General features: G+C 38.6%; 1 protein-coding gene across 1 annotated transcript in view; it reads right to left on the reverse strand.

Moving 5' to 3' along the window:
• Positions 1-4,150: 4,150 nt before the first annotated feature.
• Positions 4,151-26,311, reverse strand: part of LOC109995854 (complexin-2) — a 50,671-nt gene continuing 28,510 nt past the window's right edge. The window contains exons 2-4 of the mRNA XM_020649722.3: positions 25,800-25,969; positions 11,284-11,459; positions 4,151-10,690 (exon numbers count right to left, since the gene is read on the reverse strand). Of these exons, the coding sequence (XP_020505378.1) occupies positions 10,493-10,690; positions 11,284-11,459; positions 25,800-25,830 (405 nt within the window). The 5' untranslated portion in view covers positions 25,831-25,969 and the 3' untranslated portion in view covers positions 4,151-10,492. The remainder of the gene's footprint in view (positions 10,691-11,283; positions 11,460-25,799; positions 25,970-26,311) is intronic.

Here is a 26,311-nt window from a genome sequence, read left to right on the forward strand (position 1 = left end):
CCACAAGATGGCAATGTTTCACAACAAAAAGTCATTACCTTCTGGTGGAGGCGTGAAACTGAATTTAAACTGAACAAATACATTCACTATACAAAAGATCCTGCAATAATAATAATAATAATAATATTGAATATAATCAGTAACATTTTTACATTTAAATTTTAGAAATGCACCTTCATTTAGTTTATTACAACTTACAACCGTTTTATACTATTACTGATACCACTGAAAACAATATTTTTTTTATTTTTATGGCAATTTTGTTTTCATTCTGCCATCTGATCTTAAATACTAATGATGACTGAATTTAGTTAAAGGCAGACTTTAGTTAACCATTCTTAAAACCAATACATCTTTACATAGACTAAAACTTGAGTTAATTAACGACCTTGATTTAAAAAAAAAAATGTAAGTAGCCTTGCAAATATCTTCCTCTCGAGAAGTTGAATCAACAAATGCTACTTTGACGACTTGGATTTCTGTAAAGTTTCATGCTCAAATATGTACAGTATATGCTTCCAAAAAGGCTTATACATTTTGGTATTTGTTACCAATGACAAATTGGTAACAAATATAATAAATTGCCGTATTTGTAGGGCTTATAAATGATGACAAAACAGATGTATGTGCTCTTGCATTTTTAGCTTAGAGGCTTACTGGAATGGGTACTGTAACTACTTTTAAAGTAGCCATCTCATACAATGTCCTCTAATGAATTTACAATAAAGGTCGTCAGATAACTTGCCTAACGTGGGCGCTATCATCTTGGACGTGCGGTTCTGAACTCAAGTTTGGAAAAATGATACACCTCTGTGACATGACTTTATACTTGGTGCTAAAGGGGCCAAACTTACTTCGCTAATTCAGTGACCTCTTATTATTATTATTTGGGAGGGGGTTACAAGATCTTAAAAATCCCACAAACACGTTTTGAGTGAACAGCTAACAAACCATAACCTCAGGGAGCCACCACAGTAAATATTGCAATTCAATAACCCCCTAAAATGCTAAATCAATAACACATCTGCAATGTCTATATGCACCTGTATGCATTCAAATGATATTTAAAGTGACATGATTAAAGGTTGTGTGCAGGATCATTGATTTGCAGGTATGTGAAGGATCAATTAATCATTTTAAGCAAAATGAGAAATTGCAATCTCAACTCAGCTTTATTTAGAAGAATAAAGAAAGAGATTCAAACGAAAGGGAATAATTAATAAAAAAAATATCAAATTGAAATGAAATGAAATAAATGTATAAAAGCAATACAATAAACAAAACTGCAAATAAATAACACATGGTAAAAATTTGACCATCCTCTTTTCTAGTATCTTTGCAATTTGAAAAACCTGCTGATTGGACAAAACTTGGCATTTAAAGACAAAACTTTAGGCTCTTGGACACAATGATTTGATCAGTGTTTAGAGGCATTTAAGCAGAACTACAATTCATCCACACAAGCAAAAAGGTCTCAGTGATGTTTTGGTTGTACTCTTTTCTTTGCTTCATAGATTATCTGTGCTGTTTTAAGACCCACAAAGTCATAAGATTTTATGTAAATTAATAAATAAGGAGTTGTTTGATTTATAGTAGTCATCCTTTCACTTTGGGTGTCCATGAGTGTGTGTGTGGTTTGTTTTGTTCTGCTGTGCTGTGTTGTCATTCATGTGAACTGTGTGTGCACTGATGCTTTTTAACACAACTGAAGTTCCTAACGGATAAATACAGTTTTGAATTTGAATTTGAATCCCATAATTCTTCTACGTCAGACTCTGCAGCTGAGCTAATGCTGATCTGTTCGGTCAGTGAAGAGCTGTTCAACTCGGAGCCAAAAACTTTTCCATCCACGACGCTCACACCATCCTTCATGCACTCAGATCGACAACAGAAGCTCATTAATAAGCACACTTCAAATGAACAGCGGGCCTTTACAAAGTCCCTGCCAACAGATAGTAGTTAGCACTAAGTGATGGAGAAGAAAACTCTGGTGCTTTTCAAGTGGAATTATTAGCAGTCTTGATCTGTTACTGTTAAGTGTCTTTTAATGTCTTTAACCGTTTTATTTTAATTTTAAGGATTTTTTTTCCTGTCCATGCCAGTTCAGCAGTATTCTGGACATCTGGCCTTTGAATTATGTTTACAAGGAGACATTCTCAATTCACTTTGTTGCCATACCTTTATATCAAAAGTATGACACTTTCCAATGTTGATTCTGTTTATTTATGTAATGTTTTTAACCAATCACAGAAGACTGTATAAAGGAAATTAAATGTTTCTATAAAGTATTCATTTGAGACCAGAACAAGTATTCATATGACTTCAGTATTAACATATCAGTGAGTATTTCTCCCACAAGTCCCTGTGTGATTTGAATTGTCTAACATATGCACACACACGCACACACACACACACCCAGGCATGCATGCACGCACGCACACACACACACACTCGCTGAACATCTAAGGGGGTTTTTGTGGGATTAGAAGACGTTTGTTGCTCGTGCCTTTCCAGATTAATTATTCACGAGCAGCTTTATTAATACCCTGCCACACACAGCAAACTAATTAAAGAAGAGATTTGTGTAATTAAAAAATCAGTCACTGAGGGGATGGCCTGCTACTTTTCTTGCCATGTGCTTCAACAAACTGTTGTATAGGTAACAGTATACGACAGTGTCCTCCTTTAAAACACTGTCATTTATTTTAAAAGGTGTTCATTCAAATCAAACAACCCATTTGTTTTCTTTTTCTGGTGCTGCAGAGATGATGACAAATCAGAAAATCTTCTTTAAATTTAAATACAGAAATCAACAAATAATGTAAAAAATGTATGATGAAAACTGGACAAGACGTCTGACAGCTAAATAAGACTTTGATATTCACTATAATAGTATATAGTAAATATTTGAATTATAAGTTCTGTATTTATTTATTTTTTTGTGTTAATGTTAATTTGGATGGTAGTGGAAAAGCTGAATGGTGTGTCATTACCCTAACAGCCCCGTGTGAGTATATATTTTGAAGGTATGGAAATGTAAAACCCCTTTCAACTTATAAAACTTTAATAATTCCTTAGAAAAACATTACCTCTGCGAAATGTGCTCATGATTTTGATAACCTGCTGGCACGTCCGCAAAGCTTGCAGGTTGCTTCACGATACAGAAAATACATTTAAAATAAAGAAAACAATTCTTAGAGTCGGCCTCCTACTATTATGCTGCATTCATGTGCTCCTCGAATGGTCGGACAGTTTCTGAGTTGTTTTTTTTTCGAGCTGAGCAGGCGTTCACGTGCATTTTTTAACTGGGAAACTCGTTTTTCCGAGTTGTCCAACACCACATGAGTGCAGGGTAAAACTAGCCTTTTAATGTTACCAATCAGAGAGCTAGAACAGGCACAGGATGTTACATACTTTGTGTGTGTAATGAAGTTTGGTTGACCCTTCAAGCATAGCGACATGTTCTACTGAAGCTAATAAACAGCATGCTCTGAGTACAAATAAGCTGACAGTCCCTGAGGGGAATTAAGTCAATATTAACTTCACTTAGCAGACGTGTTGCTTATTGTGGCTTCTTGTTGATGGAGTGACTGTGTGAAGCAATAGAAAATACATTCATTTTGCGTGGCATTTGAAAAGAGCAGAAGCACCATTTAGCATCAATTTAGCCCAAACAACAGTCTTTTCTAAAACTTAATCAAGAATTTTTGAGGGGCCTAGCAGTTACTTCATGCGCCCCCCTGTACAGAGGCTGTAGTCCTCAGAGTGGATGCACTGGGTTCAAGTATGACCTGCAGTGGCCCTTTACCTGCATGTCGTTCACCAATTTCTTGCTCCCCAATTTCCAAGTGTATCCACTGTCCTCTCTAAGCCAAAACTTAAAAACCAAAAACAAGTATTTTTGTGACACTATAGCAGGGTTTATGTTTTTCTAACACTATGCAAATGTAGTATCTTCTTAATATATCAAATGTGCCCCCAAAACAAGCCACTTTCAAATTTAAAGCTGTGTTGTTATCCCGTTTTCCCCAAATCACTTTGTTGCACTTTTTTATTTTTTCCTATTGTTTTTCAAGTCATGTCACAATTCTGGTGTTGAAAAAAAAAACACTGAAGTAAAGGAAGGACAAAAACTGAATACAGACACAAGTAACTTTTTATAAACCTATTTTTTTATTAGTGTAATGCATTTAGTTTCCAAAAAGAATGATTTCGGTTTTATCGATGACACAGTTTTACAGTGATTGGGCTCCACATAGAGTATATGACATGCAAGTAAGGAAAGAATAGCATAAGAATTCATATTTTACATTCTTAACCTATGCACCCTGAAATGATTTTCACCCTGAATTAAAAAAAGACAGACCCTCTTGATTCAGAAATTCATTTAAAAAAACACGTTTTGGTGTGTCCATTGTTTACCAGAGACAGCGATGAGAGATAATTCAGTGAAATAAAGAGAATCACATCATCTGCAAACTAATGAACATCCCCAACTTGTGAACAAATGACCAACTTAAAGTCAATCGGTAAACCTTTTATCTCTCTTAGCTTTCAACTTTTAGAGGGTTGGTGTATCAAAGAAAAAAAAAAGGTAGTGGATAAAGGTGAGTCTTAAGATGTCATAACTATTGTTAGTGTAATATTTGGACGTTTTCTAGTGCAAATGCCAAAGAGACTGGAATGTATTCAGAGAGTTTCTTTTCACAGTAACAGTGCCGCCAATGAGCTCAGCAAATGAGAGCTCTGCGAAAACCTTGACTTCCACAGAAGGGAAAGAAAATGTGGCAAGAGACGAGCTTCTAAACCTTCAGTCTTGGGTGAAATAATCCCAAAGTGAAACACGTTTACTTCCACTTCTGTGTTTACTGGCAGGAGTCAGCTGGGCAGTGACAATAATATCCCATTGTTTATATAAAGATGTCGAAAAAGAAGTGAAATCTCAGGACATTGTTACAGTGTTCAGAGAAAATAAGTCAAGCTTTGTTTGGAGTCGGACGACTCTAAACATGTTCTTTCTATAGATATTTCATTAAAGATAGATCTATGCAGTAAACATGTACAACATTTATTTTTGCACACCTCCCGTAGTAATCCTTTAGTGTTGTAATATTCATGGGGAACATCACATATCTAAATGGAGAACATTTGCTTTGTAAACTGTGGTTTTTGAAAGGCAGTTGCAAGCCAAGCCTGTTTCTCAATACCTTGAGTTCCTGACAACAGAAGATGCTTTGATAATTCAGTTTTTTCAGCTTGGGTTTCCCCATTTGTAAGAAGCACTAGCCAGGATTTTGACGTTGTTGTTAAATGTCTTTGAGGCCTTCATGTCTTCGTCTAAACTTTTAATGGTCTCATTCAGCCGCTTATATTTCTTTTAGGAAAATATACAGTTTGTATACTCAATGTAAAATTATCATTTTTTTGGTAAAAACCTCCGATTTATACTATCATCTATCAACCCCAAGATTTATCTACAATGAAAGCCACGGCTCCACAAACACTGAAGTATCTCATGCGACCACATATTACGTTAAGACAAGCACAGACCGGAGAGATGAGTTAGCACTGACCTCACACACTGATGACGTGGTAATAGCCCTTTTCAAAGGCAGTTCACATGCAGTGACGCCTTGAGATGAGTCCCAGTGAGAGACTAGTTTACATACAGAGGATGTATGGCTGTAGTTTCCATGGAGGGAAACAGATACATGTGGAACTGGCCTGGCCTATTGGGGGTAGCAGGAATTCTAATAACCCTTGTGTTAATGTAGTTTAAATAAATAAAAGGGATTCTCGCACACTTTTTTAAAAAGATCTGAAGTTTAGCACTACTTGAATCTCATGCATTACATCATGGGTGTTTTTTTGTTAATGAGGATGAGCAAAGTAACTATAAAAATGTCTAATGGTTGGTCTTATTTAGAGACACGGTACTGTGCATGGTGAGTTTTGACTTGACATGAAGTATTACAACAAGATATCAAAACAGGAACTATTTTAGTCGAAGTATCTGTCCTTTCCTAAATTGCACGTCCCCTATTTCCTTTTAAAAAGCCTTTCATTAATGTCAGAGTTCTTGTCTTAAGGCCATGATCACAGAGGTGGAAGCTTACACCAGTCCCAGCAGATGGCTGTTCAACATGAGTCTGGTTCAGCTCGAGGTTAAAATGATGTTTTTTTTACCTGACACTGTGACTTAGCTGAATGTTACCAAGTGCTTTCCTCATGATGGATTAAGGTTGGTTCTCTATAAATAATATGACAAAGTACAGTATAGACCTGCTCTTTTTGAAAAGTGTCTTGAGATAACATTTGTAAAGAAATGGCGCTTTACAAGTAAGATTGACTGATAGACCGTTTGACTCAAGAAAATTATGGTTCAGATCACTTTAGTCCAGCAAATTATTTTAAACCAGAAGGTAGCAATCATTTTACAACATTGACTGTCTTTTTTTTAAATTTCAAATTTCCATTGCGTTAAAAAGCTCTGCTACTTGGTAAATAGGCACGAGCTAGTCATTGTATGTCAGGGCATCAGGATACATGCGATGTTTAGCAGTATGTTGGTATTTAACAGAGCAGGAGTAGATGTTGATGGAGGTCTTTGACTCTCATTGACAGGCAGAGTGGTCCAAACTGAACCAATCCAACTGATTCTAACTTGTGGTTTGCAGTATTTATAAATGTTTGCCATGCATAAAGTTTTATGAATGGGAGGGACAATCTAGGGCTTGACTCGATTTAGAACTTTGGCTGTGAAACATGATTCGGTCTCTCCAATGAGGAGCTTTTGGGTTTGATTGATTTTGGCCTGTGGACATACTAGTTGATTTATTTATTTGCTGGTCTTGTCCTGTCTATGTAACAATGATGTTTTCTAACATAAAATTCATCCTTCTCTATTTTAAATGTCCAGCATGCGACTCAAAATGAATCTTTGGCTTTTAAAGAAAGCTGATTTGACAGCTTGTTGATAATCGCATCATCTGACACCAAACCCCCCCGGGCAGCAATTTCTGGAAATAACAATATAGAAATAGTCAACCCTGTTGCTGATGGTCTCATTTGCGAGACATGTAGAGGCATTAATTATAATTTCAGACTGTTTCATAACCCGCTTCAAAAATGAGTTCCATTTTTTTCCCATAAAACGCAGGTTTTTGGGAGATTTTTTACATTTCGCTCCTACAACTGAAAACATAATTAACCACAGCTTGACTTTGGTTAGTCATGTGGACAGAATATTAAAGCTCCTCAGTGATCATGGCCTTAAGCTTCACCAAACCTCAGACAACAAAGAACATTGAACACTCAACAAGCCAATCACTAAGCTGATATATCTGGATCCAACGCACAAATTCTGTTGCCTGGAGACTCCCACAGAAACAGGAAATCATCTTTTTTTTTTTTGGCTTTTTGACATTTAGTGTACTCTCTCTTTTCTACCAAACATTTGCATGCTCAACATTTGAAAGGAATGTGTTAAGTATTTCTTTTTTTTTACGTTTTTTTTTTAGACGTGGCACAATTAGGGAGCTGCCCCAGTGTCTGCCTGTGCACAAAATAGATCAAAGACACATTTACGTAGCATAAACCAGGACTATATGAGTCAATAACATGGTCTAAGAGCACAGACACATAGAAAGACACACACACATATAAACACACACACACTTACCGTACACATGTAAAACACTGAGACAGATATAACAATGGCTTCTTTTCTACAGACGTTTCCCTTGTGTAAACATTAGTATACATATTTCAAGATATAAGAATGGTGAGGATTTACAAACAGATGTTCAGTTTTTAAACACAGAAAAAATAAAAGACACTTAACTTTCACTGTTGACATTTTTCATAACTTTAAGTAATTATTGCAATCTAAACGATATGGCTTTGTCTAGTGAAAAGTCCTATCTGAGCTAAAAAAAAGAAAAAGAAAAAAAAAGAAACATATTTTTCACAACTTCCTCATAAGTCATAATAAATCCTTAAAGATATTTTAAGTAACAAACTCATGGAACAATGTTGTAATCGTACATTGCTGCATAACTGAAAAGCCACCCGATCATTTAGATATCACCAACATGCTTTGTTTTATCTTGAAATATCCATTTATGAAGGTAGTATCACTAAAGAGACGTGGTTTTCATTAACAGTACAACTACTTAAACGCGATCAAAAATCACTATGATTTCTTCAGCAAGTTCTCACTCTCAACTCATCAAATATGGCAGGTTGGTCAGAGGACCCCAAATTGGTTGAAAATAGAAGCCAATGGCGGAAGTGCAACAAAGTGCAGTTCCATTAGTGTCCACTTGGGGCTGAATGCAAAAGCAAAGGAATTCCCATTAAGCCCTATGTTAAGTCTCCACCTGCATCCTTACTGGTACACACTTTACAGGAGGGGGGTTATGATGCATCTGATTTGATTTTATTAAGCCTAGGAGTTATTCATACATTTTTGCATACTTACGAGTTGACTGACAGGTGGACCTGACAGAAGGCAAAATCTAGACTTCACTTTATTTTGTTGGAAGTTGGGGAATCAGGCCCAAAATCGTCCTGATTATCTCATAATGTGTCCACCGTTTAACTCCTATTTTGAAGTGTCGGGGCAACTGGCCATGCTGCCATATCCTCAGAGTACAGAGTGAGAACAGTCTTGACTTTGCGTTGGATTAAGAGATGCAGGCCGCAGAATAAACTCAGCTCTCTGAATGAGCTCTTCAGGCAGTGAAGTGCAACAACTCACACACAGGTTTTCTAAGGCTCCGTCTACAGTGTTCTAGGTTTATTGAGCCAGAGAATACTTTTAAGGAAATAGGATCGTCTTCATAGCTTCGCGGTGGTCTTTGGGATGCATGCACTTACTGAACAGGCTGTTGTGTTTTTTCCAGCAGACCTCGCAAGAACCATAAACCCCCCAGCATGCAGGTCTTCTATATTGGCGTTGACAAAAGAAATAGTAAGGTCTCACCAGTATTTCTTTGGTCTTAATGTTGATGAAATTGATCAAGGTAAACGAACATGTGAAAAGATGAAGGGTTGCACATTTGCAGTAGCATTGGAATAAGTTGGCAGCACATTCACAGAAAGTAAAAAAGTATGTACAAAATAAATTGCCTGGTATTTGCATTTATGTATACAAATATGGAGAATAAAAATGTGAATAAGTGTTTTAAAAAAAAGAGTTACTTGATGGCAACCAGTTAAATAAATGTGAGAGAAAGAACCAACGTTTTAGATGATGAGACAGGAGGTGACAACATATAAAGTACCGGCTAACCCCACTGTTTCTGTGTGTTAATGCTTTGATTGTCTATGAGGACCACACTAAACTTAAATCACAATGGTTTGGTGTGAGCTTTGTGTAATTCTGGACATATTGTAGATTTAAACCAGGTAAGATGAGCCTTGGCTGATTGGATGGATAACAACTTGAGTTTTTGACACATCCAATAACTTAAATTTTACATTTCTTGCATGATGGCGGTCTCGCTAGCTGACTGGTTTCACAAGGATAGCTTTTGTAAAATTAGATTTCGAAGTAGAAGGGAAATTAAAACTTTTTTTTTGCATCAGCAAACAGTTCTTCGGAAACGCAACGCTTTGTAAGGTTTTTTTTGTTTCTTAATAGTTTTATGGCCTCTCTGGCTGTCTTGGATTTCCAGAAGTTTCTGGTTTGAGCACTTGCTTCTGGAAATCCCCAAATATCCCAACAATCCAACTTTAGATCAAACACATTATTCCAAAAGTGTGCAATGTTGTATCCTACACAATACCAACATTTGTTCACTTGTTTGAATGAAACCCTCATTGACAATTCCTCTGCTGGAGGAGATGATATGAAGGCACATGTCCTAAAAACTCAAACGTTGATTCATTTATTCTTTTTACAATATAAAGACTTAAACCAGGTTCATAAAAGTAGAAAACACCCATTGAAGTAAACACAACATGCTCCATCTACTGGAAAACATGACCACAGAAGAAAGGGCCATTCTTTAAGGGAATACTGGTCTCTATTGGTCACCATCGCCAGATGATGGCCAACCAATCAAAATGTCTGTGTAAAAATAACAACTAGGGCATCAAATGTACTTATTGTAGAAATGTGCTAAGTGGCAGTTGAAGGTTGTACAGCAACTGTGGTAAATAATTAAAAAGGGAAGAGTCGTCGAGGAGTAGAAAAGAACAAAGTAAACGATTTCTAGAAAGGCAGTGTGCAGCCTCTAACAGTTTGGCAAGAACCCCAACCCCCCTCCCAATTTTTTTTCTTCCTACAACTTCTAAAATCCTACCGGTCTCTTAACCCAAATTGACCCTTGTTGTCGCTTTTCCCCAAACCTTCACTCAACCCTGTCCACCCAAAGTCCCACACAAAGATCCCTGCTTCCAATTCCCTGCAGCCCAGCCCAGACCGGACTGGACCCTGATTTTTAGGGTTCTTTTGATTTCTATGTTGTCGTTTTTTTTTTTTTCTTTACTTCTTGAACATGTCCTGTAGAGGTCCAGGCAGAAACTTAAGGACAGTGTCGAGGATGCTCTCCTCGTCTTCTTCTTCGTCGTCTCCACAGCCCCGTGGGATCGCCTTCTTCGGGCGCGTCAGTGACCCCTCACAGGCCTGCTCCATGGCTGCTTTCTCCTCTGCCTCCTTCTCCTCCTTCTTCTTCAGCCCATACTGAAACAGAGAGTGGACAGTAGGTGATGTGATGGGACAAACGTTACAGCAAATTGGAAATAACAAGAAAACTGTCCAATTGTGAACTGGAAATCAGTCATAGGGAGGCTGCAGGAAGAAACAAAGGAGGTGGAACCAATTGCAGATACAAAGAAAACTACATTTATTAAACAAAAAGCCAAAGGAAAACAACAGTGGATTAACTACGGTGCTGCGAAAGGGACAAAATGCCACACGATTAGTGCGATTTAAAATAATGAATGCATTAATTTCGGACCATAATCACATCATGATTAACGCATTAATGCTGACAGCCCTAATTAGGACAGATGATAGTGTTTTGTGTGTGCGTAATGGCAAGCTCGGCCACTCTTCCTTGACTATATGAGTTCTCTCTCTCTCTCTGGTTGAGGAGCTCTTTACAGTTACTAAAAGAATAATCAACTTAAACTCCAAATTGTAAACAACACATATTTTTGTCTGCTCAGCTTGCTAACAGTTTTGTTGGTTTCTTTTCTCTTTGAAAAACTGTCTCGTGCAGCGTTCTGGTGCAAATTACTCCAAATATCATTGACCAAAGGAGAGTTCCCTACCTTGTCTCTGATGGTCTGCCGTACTTTCTCCCTCTCTGCCTCCATTTTGGTGTGTTTGGCCTTCCTCTCCTCCTCCTGCTGCCTCAGAGCCTCCTGTCGCTCTTCTTCCTTTTTGGCTGCGTCAGGGTCCTTCTCCTCCTCTCCACCGAGCATCTTCCCCATGTCTTTGGTGGCCCCTGGAAAGTATAGAAAAACATGCAGATAAAAGTGGTGACTGCCTTTTTTTTTTTTTGGTTCCCTGATATCCAGATTTGATTTATTCTGTCATACAAAAGGCAAAGTCGTCACTGTGATATGTGTCAACCACTTCAAAACAAACAACATTGTACTCTAACACCATGTTTTATGTCGTATTCAACAGTAAAAAAAATGTCTACGTTAGCAGTTCTCGGGATTATGTGGCGACAGGGTTCCCTGTAGATCCTTGAGGAGTCTTGGAAAACAAAAGAAGAAGAGCCAGCTGGAAAAGCTTCAAAGAACCACAGAGACAGAGAAGAACACATTTTTCCATCTGGTGTCGGCCACCTGTCCACCTGATCTGCACCTCGACATCCAGGTAAACTACTTCTCTTTGGAATAAAGTTAAACAATGAATTAAAAATAGCTATGAGCCGTATTTAAACATATTTCATAACTACTTAAGTCAAACTAAATATTGTTGTGAGTAATTCATTTTAAAGTGCGTGAATGACACGGCAAGCACATTGTAGCTATGGCAACAGGAGGCTTAAGGATCACCTCAGCTCCAGATGTTTGCCTACTCCTGTATTCACAGAAAGTCAAGTTTTAGAAATCCCTGCAAATAATTCAGACGTTTGCTTCAAAGACTAAAGGGTGATGTCACTGAGACTACGTCCATGTTTATTTACAGACTAATTAACTTATTCTTCAACCAATTTAAAACGCTTTGTCGAAGCGAACTATCCAATCAAATTCATCCCCAACGTTATGTCCTGCCTTCTGTCTTGTGATTGGTTATATCCCGTTTCATTGGAAATACATCACGAGTCACGATGCAGCAGTTATACTCTTAAAGTTATGTTTCTTTGGGATTTAGTTGTACATTTTGAGACTCCTTTTGTAGAGTTTAGAGCCTAAACTTTTCTTATTGGATATTTTGACTTTCTTGAGTTTGGATTTTATTTTCCTTATTATTATTTTTTTTTAAAAAGGTTCATTTTATAGGAGTAAATAAACGTGTTATTTTCTGTTACACTGCTGTGGGCTGGGAGAGCAGCATTTGGTTTTTAATGTGTGCAGATACAAAATGAAAATGTCAAATAAACCAATACTTGAATCACAAGTTCTGAATATTGAGCCTGCCATTTGTCTGTGTATATCAACGATGTTTAAAAGAAAAAATGAAGGACACTGGGATGACAAAAAATTGGCTTAGGCTGCTCTTGAGTGATAATTTGTCGTGTCAAATGCATCCAAATCTAGATCATGGTCTTATGATCTCTTTTATTGATAATAGCGTGTTTAATTGATTTGTATCTTCTAAAATATTGATGTACCATGTGCCATGTGTGTAATAATTGAAATATAAAGCAGATATACTGCTTATTTTCGAGTTCAAGGCGTCTCTCTCTCCCTCAGTTCCCTCTCCTTTTTCTCTCTTTCACCTCGTAAACAAGCTTGCGTCTTTATCAATGACAGGAGCTGCTCTGTAGACGTGAAGGCGACACCCTCGGGCTATCGATGTTGCTGCTGTTACCTCTGTCTGATCGATAGTAAATACACGACCACCTGAGCGTGTATGAATTATGGATCCTCCAGCGGGGAGAGAAAACTTAATCGAGGTATTGATATTCCTCTGAGGCGCTGCAGAGAGGAGAGCCAGGCTGGCTGACTTGCCATCTAACACCTTTATTTAACCAGAGCCAAGAATAAGAGCTAAACATGTTTCACTGCTGAGGAGATTATTTCAGGAAAGGAAAGAGAATGAAAAATGAGAGCAGCATAATATCTGCACTGTAGCCCACATATTAAATGTATTAATAGATAGATGTACACGTTTGCACATGAAGCAAACGTGTACAAACGTGAGTCCTGAGTGGTTTAGCGGATCACTAAATTTTATTAACTGCGAACAAACAAATGATCGATTAATCTGTCGAATGCTTAGTGCCAACCAGAGCTGGCTGACTGTTAATTATCAGCGTCATTCTCCCCCCATTCATTTACAATGTGGATGTTAATTTGAAAAAACTATTAACGAAAGATTTAACTACCAGTGAATGTAGTGTACATAATTTACCATGAACATATTTTCCTGGTTTGAATTCTCTTTCGCCAACTCAAGTCAGCTGAACTCATTTGCTCCTGCTTCTCAGAAGAGACAAGACTTTCAACCATGCTGTTTTCAACTGACACATCTGTATTGTGTGTAATGCCAGCCATGGAGGGTAGAGGAAGAACGTCTGTGTTTTTTTAACTCACTTATTGGCTATGGTAGCTATGGGAACAGTGGTGTCCTAATTGGTAAAATGTGGTGTCAATGTAAATGACTAAGTACATGAATTAGTACAGATAATACAGTTGAAAATAGATCATATTCCCACGGTGGCCATGTTGCTGTGACGTCAGGCTCAGGGTGGAAAGCCCAAATGTTAATATTGTGTCTTACTGTTATGCTCCAGGTTCAAGTCATGTTAACGTTGCAAATCTGAGTAATGCTTTACAAAGACAATGGATACTGAAAATCCAGAGACACATCGGGCCATTTTATGAGTAGAAAAACCTATTAACTAACCTGCTAGCTACTGCTAATGTTAGCATTCAGCCACTTCCTAGTTAACATTTACATTTGAGAACCAAGGCTACACTATGAAAGGCGTTTATTAATTCTACATATTAAGAGAGTCCCACTATGAGAGATGACACATAGAGAGATTCCCTGACCACAGAGGACACCGAAATTCTTCAAGATCAAGAATGTATTTAGACCTCTCTGAGTGATTTGTAGAAAGGGTTTCATCGTTCATTTCGTATATGATGTTTTTCTACTGGCTAGCAAGCATATGTCAGAGCTGCATGCAGTCATTGATGACCAGATCCATTAGAAAAAAAAATGAACATATATACATAATGAATACTGATTTTAAAAATGTATTTGCCTACTTGTCTATGATTCTTTAATGCCGCTTTTAAAATAACTAGCAAGTATAGCATTATATTAATCAGCACTTCATCATAAATATGTGGCAGGAGGTCAAGTTGTATCTTTTTCTCCATTGTGACACCATAACCGTCTGTTGTTTTAACCGATGTCTTAATAATGTAAAGATCCTTTTGATTAAGCTACCTTCATCAGCATGTATCTAACTATCCACGCCAATGTCAGGGTTAGCAGGCAGCAGCAGCAGATGCTCTAGATGCCACCCCAGTTATGGTGGCCATAGCAAGATGGCTTCAGTCGTCAGATTCATCTTCTCAACACGTTCTGGCAGGATACTGATATATTCCACGGCCCGTTGGTACGTCCTTCTTTACCTGTTGTTCAGATTCTAAATGGAAATGAGCATAAATGAATGTCTGAAGGGGTTTCAGTCTGGCCTGAGGGGCTTTGAATCTCCTCCCTGAGAAGGTTTCTTTATGACTTCATCGTGACATTTTTATGTTTGAGCACATTACAGGACTGACTTATAGAAGCCTGGAAGATCATTAAATATGAATGTTGTAGTCATGGCTAATAATCACCATGAACTGAAATATTGTGGCCATTCTGTGTTATGTGGCAATAAAAAAAACTTGCCTCTTTCATTAGCCAAACAAGGACATTTCTGAGGGAATCGGAGTAAAATTACTCAGACAAATGTGACGTTAAGGACCAGTTCCGTCTCTGGTTTATAATGCCAGCGGTGGCTGGTCCTGTCGGTCTCACAGTGGTCCTAATTGCCCTGCAGCACTGTGAGACAGCAGCAAATCTGAAGATGACAAATTAGCGCTCAGCTGGCGGGAGGGGGGGTGGGGGTGAAATGTTCCCCAGGACTCGTTGGGGAGTCGGGTTAAGGTCAGACCGTCTGCTGAGTGTGCTTCAGTGTGTAAAAACACTCAAACACACAGCATATGTATAGTGTAATTATGCGTGCGCAAACAAGTTCAAATCAAGAACCCATACGGTGCTTTGATGCTTCTGCATTAACGAGGAAAAATACTCAAATATACAGTGTTGTTATGATGTTGGTCACAATAGAGAAAAACATAATTATGATACAATACAAACTAGTATTACTATTAATACATTTATCAGTGCAGCCATAAAGAAAGGGGGTTAAGGGAAGAAGTATGACATGTACAAGTTCTGGTATTTCTTTAAATGTCCCATTTGTATCATGTTTGTGCTGAAGATCATTTATATGTAAAGTTTGTAATTGCTCTGATTGCTATGTAAAGTGCCTGACACTATTACTTAAAATATCGTTGTAGAAATATAGATATTTTTGTAGAAGGGTATGCTATTTTTGTGACAAGAAAAAGAAACCTCCACCAGACTCCGTTGACAAAGACAGAAATTTTACCTCTCAGGACTCTGGAGTTGTTAGTCTACCCCTGCCTTGATCAGTTTGTTTGTTGTGTTATTGTGTGATTTTGGTGTTTTAAATGGTGGTTTTTAGATCCAACACAATATTTGTGTAAGTTACAATTAAACATGAAAAAGTTGAAGCCACTGTAGACCAGCAACTTCAACTGCTGGGCATATTTAAAACAATCAATAAATTAATTCTCCAGAGAGGTAGATGATTTCCTCTTTAACCTATCAGAGTCTTTACCCTTCACATGCCCCCTCCTTTAATCCCTCCATCCCTCTCTTCTGTCCTCCTCTGTCCTCTACTCTCCGTAGCCTCCACCCTCTTTCTTTCTTTTCCCTTGTTTCTTATCCCCTCTCCACCTCCCCTTCCTCTTCAACAGAGGCTAGCTCACACATTTCCACACCACACAAAGGTGGACAGTCGGAGGCAAAGTGCTCAAACCATTTTGAGGTTGTGCCTGCAGTCGCTCATTACTTCACTCAATCTTTCCATGGGGCGAATCTTTTTTGCCACGGGGGTTTAAATGCACGAGAGCTACACATTTAGAGAGGCTGAGATTCAAAAACATGACACTGGCTTGATGCTTTAACTGATGCCAAAACAGTGAAAATATGAGCAGCTTGGAGCAGCTGACGATAAGATTGGATTGATTTTGTTTGGCTGAGGATGGTTAAGGAATTAATTGCCTCTGCAGCAGATATATCAAACATGTGATTACATTTGATTGAATACATCTGCAATCTTTATAGAGAGGAGTTCATGATGTTCAGCAGCTCCAGGTAACCTAAAAAGACTGTTGTGTTACATTTTCTGTCTAAAGAAGAGTATTGATACTTTGTCCAAGATGAGCTCTGCTCCATCACAGTAGAGGGAGTCTCCATCCCACGACCCGCCCACAACACAAAACAACACCCAACCCACATGAGCTTCCTCAATAACAAGGTACATAGGACATGCAAAGCACAATCACAAACAACAACCCGAAACGGGCGTGGGGACAGGGGTCTGTCTCAGAGGTGGAGACAGGGACAGAATCCTTTTACAGAGAGAAACATTTTGGATTCACTCTTTGGGTACCCTCATTCCAAACGGTTTAAATGAGGAGATTTCATTCATCCGTTTTTTGTGAAGTGATCACAGAGGTTCTTAACTGACTTTAAGACTTGTGATTGAGCACGGCGTGTATTGAGTATTGCCTGATTTGGGTTGTTGTTTGTGATTGTGCTTTGCATGTCCTATGTACCTCGTTATTGAGGAAGATCATGTGGGTTGGGTGTTGTTTTGTGTTGTGGGCAGGTCGTGGGATGGAGACTCCCTCTACTGTGATGGAGGAGAGTTCATCTTGGACAAAGTAGAAATTGATCTCACAAAATTGCCTGTTCACACGCTGAGGAAGAGCCGAGGCTCGAAAAGTTCATGTGGCAATTCAAATATAAAATTTGGAGTGCTGTCCTTATCGTTTTTCTTATTCAAATGTTTTGGGGATTCAGCACCCAGTCGTTTTTGTTGAAAGTGAGTTGAGTGTGTTTTTTGTCTATAAAAAAGAGTGAACATGTTCACTTAACCATTTGGACTGCAGTTATAGCACATACTGTAGCTACTGTTTGTTTTGTCTGTACTTTTCTTTACTGTAGTGTCTATACACTACATGTTATAACTCTCTCAAAACATCAGTAACCTGGGCTGTGTAGTGAACCCTCTTGTGTCAATTTTAAAACTGCAGGGCCCTGCAGTAAAGTAAGCAATAACTCATTTGCAACAGCACTTCAGACTTGAAATGAATGCATACTGAGAAATACCTACAGTTTTATAAGTTTAGGTAATGCCTCTAAAATGACGAGAGAAACAATCACATTCTTGTAAGGTTTTGAGGGCTGTGGCTCAGTTGGTACAGTCAGTTGTCTCTCAACCCTTAGGTTGGGGGTTCGATTCCCAGCTCCTGCAGCCACATGTCCAATGCAAGACAGCTTTGTCGGCGGCGTATGAATGTGATAGTTATTTCTGATGGTCACTTTACATAGCAGCCTCCGCCATTAATGTTTGAATGGGTGTGAATGGGTAGGTGGGCAATGCGGTTTAAAAGAAAAGCTCAAGTCCATTTAGCAAACACATTTGCTTCTGTAAAAGAGAAGGGTCATGGTTTGGGTTCAGAGTGGGCAGAGCCAGTGCTCATAAAAAGTAAAAAGGGCGAAAGTCTGAGCTGAAAAATGACATAGAGACCAAGGAGGGGAACATGAGACAGAGGAAGTCAGAGAGACAAAGTGTGGACCATTGACTCCCCCTCCAGCTGCGCAGATGGATGGTGTTGCAGCTGGATAATTTGTTTGGGGTGGAGGGGTTTGAAAAATGGAGCTCATTTAAATAAAATATGACCGCCATCGCCCAAATTACACCCTCATCCAAGTCACATGAAAAGTTTCCACTACCGATGAGATATTGTGGAAGAAGGGCAGTATCGTGTTCCCATCACCACATCAGCATGTTCTGTTTAAGTGCCTTTGAGCGGCAAAAACTGTGATTCTTTTCCGGAGTCTGTGGTCACCTTATCAACCTGTCTGTGGTGTCCTGTTTTTGCAGCGTCCTCGCTTGTCGCCTGCTCGCGCCTGCACAGGAAATGAAACGGTGAGCTCGACCTGGCTGGACAGGACGGGTTCACGCTGATGTCTCGGAGATTATCTGAGCGTTATCTCTTATATGAGCTTCTTTATGAGAAAAGGGGAGAGGTTCACACATTTCATATCCAGACGCAGATAGCAGAGGCAGGATGTACATGTCGGGAACAAAATATTGGATGGCATCTTTCAGATGACGAGGCCTCAGATGGACTCTGTGATCAAATCTAATTACCTTTGAAAATTTTGAATATAGCGAACATATTCCCAACTCTCCTTATCCCTCTCTACTAGCGCTGGAGTATTTTCAAATGCAGCATATCCCTATAATCAGTACAACCTAAGCTTAAAGGTTACGTGCCTATCGAGATCTGAAATGTGATTTTTGTAGACTCTGGGAGTTGCTGTTCTACCCCTCCCTAGGGTTGTCCATATTACCATTTGTGATGCTCTTAATTCAGATTCAACACTGTTTTTGTGTAATGCATAATAACGTAAGACAAAAACCCTAACCAATCAAAGCAGAAGCAGATCAGCAACTCCGGTGTTCTGCAATGTAATATTACAGACTTTGTCGATGGATTTTGGAGAAAAATGTGACAGCGCTTTCTGGTCAATAAAAAGGCGTCTTACTTTAAAACAAAGGGTCTTTATTCATGAGGATCCTTACCTTAATATTCTCAGACATGCATCCTAAAAAAATCTGAACCTGTCACAATCGCACAAATATGAGGCGCGACAAAAAGTTATACATGAGCTAGTCCAAAATCTTTTTTTCCATTTTTAAGTCATTAAGACCCTGAAGTAAATGACTTGCTCACTATGATTGTTGTTGTGATCTTCACACCCTGGTTCTGTCTTCGACTGATTAATGTAACACAACATGGAAACTAATGAATCTGCTTTCTAATTAAACAACAAGTAAATACAATCTGTGGCCTTCAGCTGAAATCTATACCTCAGTCTGAACCAATGAAATGTTCAGGAGATGTTTAGCATCTAATCACATTAGTAAGGCGTGTGTGTGTGTGTGTGTGTGTGTGTGTTTGTGTGTGTGTGTGTGTGTGTGTGTGTGTGTGTGTGTGTGTGTGTGTGTAAGGTTAAGTGCAGCTAAATTGGACAAAGGTGATGTTGTGTGCACAGAATCATGTTTTAAAACTTAAAAATGTAAAGTTTCAAGGGTGGATTTGGTCACGATACAGTACTGACTTCATTTATTTCCTCTCACTTCTAAAAGCTGACCTTCACCATTTTCTGAACAAAATGCAAGACCATAATGGTTTCTTTCAATTTCTAAAGCCCAGAAACCTTTTTATTTTATGTTAAGGATTTATTTAAAAATCTTAAAAATGTAGAACAAAATATCTTCCTAAACCTGTCAGTGGAAATACAATTTACTTGTGTATGGTTTGTACAGGTTTGTTTTTAAGTACCAGAAACATGTAAAAGATAGCGGCGAAGTTTAAATATGCTGGAGTTAGCCTCCAATAAGTGGCAGAACCCAGTCTTAAAGAAATATAACATTTGATGACAGATAAGTGTAAAATTCACCAAATTAGTAGAATTAAGTTTCTTATTAAATTACTTGTGAATAAAACAGTTTCATGAAGATATAAATGGAATAGCTGGCATATAGCTTTAACTTTATTTATCTTAAATTTGTATTGTAAAATTAAGTTTGCCTGTTTGTCCTGAGGTTGTGGATGTTTGAATTCCCATTTCTTTCCGAGCCGTTTACCTCTCTCCTTTGCAGGGAAGATATATAGCTGACGTTGTGGCTGGATCATTTTCTCATCTGCTGTTTTCAAAAGCAAAGCAGCAACATGGAATTTCAAAATGTACTATTTGAAATGAAATATTTTGTTCGAGGAAGTTCCTTTTCCTATTATAATATTTATTTATACATAATTTATTTAACCAGGAATATTCCCATTGAGATACAGATTCTCGTTGACAATAGATTCTGGGAAGAACTCACCAAAAGGAAAGCTAAGAGTCGATAAAAGCGAAAATTACATCAAACAATGAGAGTAGACCCGTAAAGAAGGGGAGTTACAAAAAATGAATACAGCTAATGTGTGTGTTCAATCAATTTTGGCCACTCGAGTCATTTGTATGCATGAGACACACTGCAGGGTTGTTGTGAAATTGATGTCCTGACACGCCCATCTAAACACAACGCTCCCATTAGGTGGACGAGACATCATCTCAAAATGGTATCTTTCCCCTCGGGACTAAAACAACAACTGAAACCTCATCCGTGTGTCTGTGTGAGTGTGTGTTTTCATGTTTGTGTGTGTGTGTGTGTGTGTGTGTGTGTGTGTGTATATATATTCATGGACGGCCAGCTGTGTCCCAATGAAATAAATGCCACTCTGTTCCAGGAGAAAAGGTCACAGCATTATAGACAAGCACTTCAATCTGGGAAAGGACGGACAGTGGAGGGAATGAAAGAAGCGATGGAGGGAAAGAGAGAAGTAAACGATTTAGAGGAAAACTAACGACTGCAAAGAAAAAGGAGACTATGGGATGGAGGGATGGAAGAATAGATGGTCTGAGTTAAGAGAATAAAAACACTAACAACCCCAATCCGCAATGGGTCCAGTAGGAGGGACAAAAGGATGGATGGAAGGAATAGAAAAAGATGGAGGAGAGTGAATTGCATCAATCCTGTGTGAGAGCATGAATGATTGAATAGAAAAAAAGAGGGATCAGCCAATGGACGGTATGGAAATTGCCCCAACACAGAAAACTAAGAGACATGTAAAACATGGATGGATAGATGGAATAGGACAGATGGAGCGAGAGAGCAAAATAGTCTTGAGACCGAACATTGTTAAGATATTGTGTCTTTTCATTTTCCGGCCATTTCGTTCCTTAAAGCCTTGGGCCGGGATTAAATTTGACTATTCTTGAATGTAATTTATTGGAAAAGTTCTCCTTTCTGTCTCTGACTGTTCCAATTGTGTGCGCAAGTAGATAAACAAATAAATGCCCTTTGGGGAAAGTGATACAGCTTATCCAATTTGTTGGATTAGCCTGGCAAGCTAGCAGTCAATATTGTATAATCTAAAACAAAAGTAAGCGTCCAAGTTCAGGTTTGAGAATCACAGTTACAATTATTCCTTCTGTTGGTGTTTGTATTTCAGCTTGAGGTGATAGCGGTGCTCCTATTAATTATGCTTTTGTAGGCTAATATGGGAAAAGGAATATGTAAAGAAGAATATTAAAAATCAGCACTTTTCTGATTCAGTAACAGTACCTCAAGTGAGTTGAAAAGCAGAAAATATTATTAAAGGTCACATATTATCCTCCTTTTCAACCAGTTAAAATAAGTCTAAGAGCTCCCAAAAATATGTCTGTGAGGTTTCTTGGTATAACCCACTCCCACCCTGTATTTCCACTCTATAAACCCTTCTATTTCAGCCTTGCTCAGAACAGGCTGTTTCTGTGTCTATACCTTTAAATGCAAATGAGCTGTGTTAGACCACGCCTCTGGAAGGGGATGTGGCTCGGGCTTCCTTGCACCATACCCTTTTGTTTACTGTGAGAAGCCAAACTTAGAGGGCAGAACAAACACCTGGCTCTGGGAGTTTCAACCAGTGAGGGAGGGAGTACGTCCCTTTGTGATGTCACAAAGGGAAAATCTCATAATTTTGGGGTTTTTAGACAGGGGCTAGGGGCACATACAGTACTAGTGTTCCAAAAACATGGTAAAGTGTATTTAACTCGCTAAAGTTGCCGCATGGACAATAATAGGGGAACTTTTTCACAAAAAAATAGTTTCTTTATTTACGCGTTCAGGTGTGTTTATCTACAAGATTTCACATCTTTGTCCCACTGCAGTTTCCCCCACTGCAAGATATTTCCCCACCTAAGAGAGGAACTGTGTGTTTGAAGAACAGCCCCTTGACTACATTATTTCTGCACGGTGATTGTCAGTGATAACAGTTTTTGAAGCCCTGGCCGTCCTGCTTATGTATGCCAATCCACCTGAGAATTTGAGCATGTACAGTATATTACATTAGCAGTAGAGCATGAAATGTTCTTCCCATGTGCAGTTGGTTGAATACATATCTTCTGTGTGCGAAATGTTTCTCTTGGGAATCGCCACATGGGTGATTTCCAGAGGGGGGGGATGTTGGTCTTTTCCCTGCTTGCTGTGCACAGGTAAGGGGGGTCTCTTGTTAACCACATGAGGATGCTTATAAATAAATAGTTACCCGTTCTTCTCTGATGTCATTTTCAACATCCATGTAAACCGGTGAAAGCTGAAAAGCAATATCAAGTTTGTGTTCTGTGTCTTTTGGGTTACTAGAAGCATGAAACCAACTTATAACTTCAACCCTATATCCTCTTGGCCTCAATTGATTCTTAAGCGCTTTAGTTTAGTTCTTTATAAATCCTCGTAGGCCCTGCAAATCAGACAAACTTGGTTAAACTGGGACACAGAAAGGCTTCTTTTCTTCTGTGAAAAAATAGACAACATTGCATTGGTTGCATAAAGAGGGCTGTGAGAAAATTACAAAACTTTGACTTGTTTTATTACTGTAGCAAACATTGTCTGAATAAGTCTATGGACTCAATTATTTGGAGTAAAATTAGTAAAACAAAGGTATGCACCAGAGTGTGGCTACCTGTGATCGACAATTGTCCAAATATGGTCAAAAATGTTTTAACTTAAACCCAGGTCAAACAAACAATCTATGTTGAACAATAAACTGGTAAATTACCCAGTTTACTTTGTCCTAAACTCCGTTACATTTTCAGGTCTTAGGACATTTGTATCAGAATATGTTATTCTATGTCTATGTTATTCTATTTTCCAGCCATTTTTCAGAGCTAAGGGGGAATCTAAGTTTATCAAAGACAGAGCTGAATTCCTGAAATGTAAAGCTTCCGTAAGAAATGTTTAGCTTGTAGTGCTGAAGTCTGAACTGATACTGAACAGAGGCCTCTTTATGACATAAAAAACCCAACACCATTAACAAGTAGACTAGAGTATTTCTGTGTCATAATTATATGCCTGAGAAGATCAACAACTTGCTGCAGAAACATCCGACTTCATATTTCCCATGCAAACGGATTCATTGTGATTCATGTTTTAAGATTTTTTTTCCAGAAAACATGACTTCAATATGTACAGGAAAAGATCAGCAATGAGATAACGCTTCCTACTTTGTCCACAGGGGGCGCCAAGATCCACACAACCTAAAAGTTCCTCACTGGCACTAAGACGCATGTAGCGCCATAGTGGAGGTTTTCGTAATAAAACACTTCAAACTTGCTAAAACATGACGCCTTAATTCAAGTACAAAATATGAGATTTTAAAGTGGACCTGAGGAAAGAGAGAAACAGCCCCTGGAAATCATAAAACCCAGCCATCAATTTGGTCAATATCAAGGGAGTGTACAGCAACACCCAGACCAAATTAGTCTGAATTTAATTTGGCCCTGGTCTGACTCCAGTCTGGGTTTTTGGACATTAGAGTATAGCACAGTTTCAGAAGCAATCCATCAAGCAACACAATTATATGGCTCTGTTGGAGGAAAGGATGAAGAAATGAGGTAAAAGGAGAGGGACATTTAAGAGAAAGATTTCGGTGTGTAAAGAGAGCAGGGGAATAAAACGTGGAAGAATTGATAGATTAAAAACTGAGAGGGATAAATGAGAAAGAGGGGATGTGAGGTAGACGAGGGAGGAGAAGTGAAAGACTGTTGGGAGGATGGAGGGAGAGAGAGAGAAAAACAAAGAGAGGGAGAGCAGGCTGAGCAATAAAGGAATAAATCTCATTTCATTCTGGCTGCTGGTCTACGAGCTGATGAAACTAGATGAGAGAGTTGATTTAAAGGGACATTGACCTTTGGCCCCCGGGGGCCTCTCGCTTACAAGAACATTCACTCAGACACTTTTATGTGGCTCTTACAGATTGGGTAAGCCTCAGCCAATGTGCACGTCACTGAAAACCAGGGCATGGCAATGAAAATGTATCACATTATCATCATTATTATTCTTGAACCATAAATACTTTCCAACATATTGAATACTGTGATTGTTCTCTATTTTATGCATATAAGTGATATCTTTTTTTTTTCAAATAAGTACAGTGATTTTTGACAATTATTGTAGTGTATTTTATAGTTAAGTCACAAGCGATTATTAGGCCTGGTCAAATTGCATCCCTATGACACGTCATTTAGTCCTGCAGTGTACACTAAAGCACCACAGCCAATCACAGCACTGCCATCAGGCACACAAAGTCCCTCTGGCCCAGAAAAAAAATCTTTACAAAAAATCTTTCATTCCCTCTGCAATAACTACCCTGAACAAAATCAAATAGAGGCCCTTTATAGCAGCTTTTTTTTTTTTTTTTTTGCAATCCTCTTTTAATGTCTGTACTTTGTGTTGTGTTTTTTAAACATGTTTTTAATGTACGTTGTGTTTCAGGTTTGAGCCTTGTCAAAGGAGAATTTATGTCACTGTTGGGACAGACAATAAAGTTTATCTATCTATTAACTATCTATCACTGTCAGCTGCTACCATTTGGTCGGATGTTTTCAGGCATGTTTGAAATGTTGGTACGACTGCACACTCTTGCACAGTGAGAGCAGAGCCACGAGCTGACTTCAGGGCTTCATTTGGATTAATCTGTCCTGCTTTACCATGCTTTGGGTCTCGAGTCTTTAGCCGTGCAGCTCCCCATCTCTGGAACTCTCGCCCACAAACCATCTGTGAAATCAACTCCCACCTTTTCAGATTGACCACGCCCTTCTCACTATTGATGTTTTTCTGTTTTTCATGTAGTTGATTGTGTCCTTGTTTTTACTCACTGTTTTTACTGCTGTGTCTGTAAGGTGACCTAGAGTGACGTGAAAGGCGCCCATAAATAAAATGCATTATTGTTTGCTTGCACAGTATGTTGTGTTTTATGTATTTTCTTTAAATCAATGTGTCAGGCCATGCTGCACTGGGATTTGAAATAATGCTGATTGAGCCATGTGTTCCATTTATAAGTGCAGTTAAAAAAGCCCGTCAAGGCCAAAGACATCAGAAGATGAGCTGCATAATTCCTGAATATAGACTTCATAAGTTCTTCCTTTGTGCTAACCTCCCATCAAATGCCATAAACGGTAAATTTGTATTGCTACTGATCTCCTTGGGTCAGCACTCACTCACTCAACACGTCAATCAGAGGGGAAAAAAAAAAAAGCTCAAATGTAATTTGCTCGCCAAAGTTTCCACTTCAAACTTTCAATACTAGGAATGAGAGAACACAGGCCAACCAATATTCAAACACATAAAACTAAATGTTGTGCACATGATGGGAATTTAGGGAATTGTCAGAGCATACATGTGAGGAGTACTTACCACCTAAAGCTTGTTTCATCACAAAATCCATGATTCCTGGTTGGTGTAGTTGTTCTTCTCAAAACCAAAGAGAACTGAGCATGCAGCCACCAAGCCTGGGATCTCTGGGTGTCTCAGTGTCCTCTTCCTCTGTCGTTACGCTGAACGTCTTCACCAACTCTCCTCTGGACCTGAGAGAGAGGACATTAAAAACATTAGTTTGAAACACATATTCAGAAAAACGAATAATCAAGAAAACGCTGAGTGCACAATTTCATCACCAATACGTCAATATAGACACTACAATCAACAATAGACCTCCAACAATTTAAGCATCGGACCGAGCGAGGGAGCAGACAACATGGATGTTAAAACAACAGATAATGAGATCATCTCAACACCCTCCAGCCCTGTGACAGGAATCTCATTCTGGGAAACGGTAAATCAATACTGAGGCCATTTACCCAAAGTCACTTATCTGTCTGAAACTCAATACCAAAGCATCAGTCACATCTTTCATCACTGGCCGGTCG

This window comes from Labrus bergylta, chromosome 9 (assembly GCF_963930695.1).
Source record: "Labrus bergylta chromosome 9, fLabBer1.1, whole genome shotgun sequence".
Classification (NCBI taxonomy): Eukaryota; Metazoa; Chordata; class Actinopteri; order Labriformes; family Labridae; genus Labrus; species Labrus bergylta.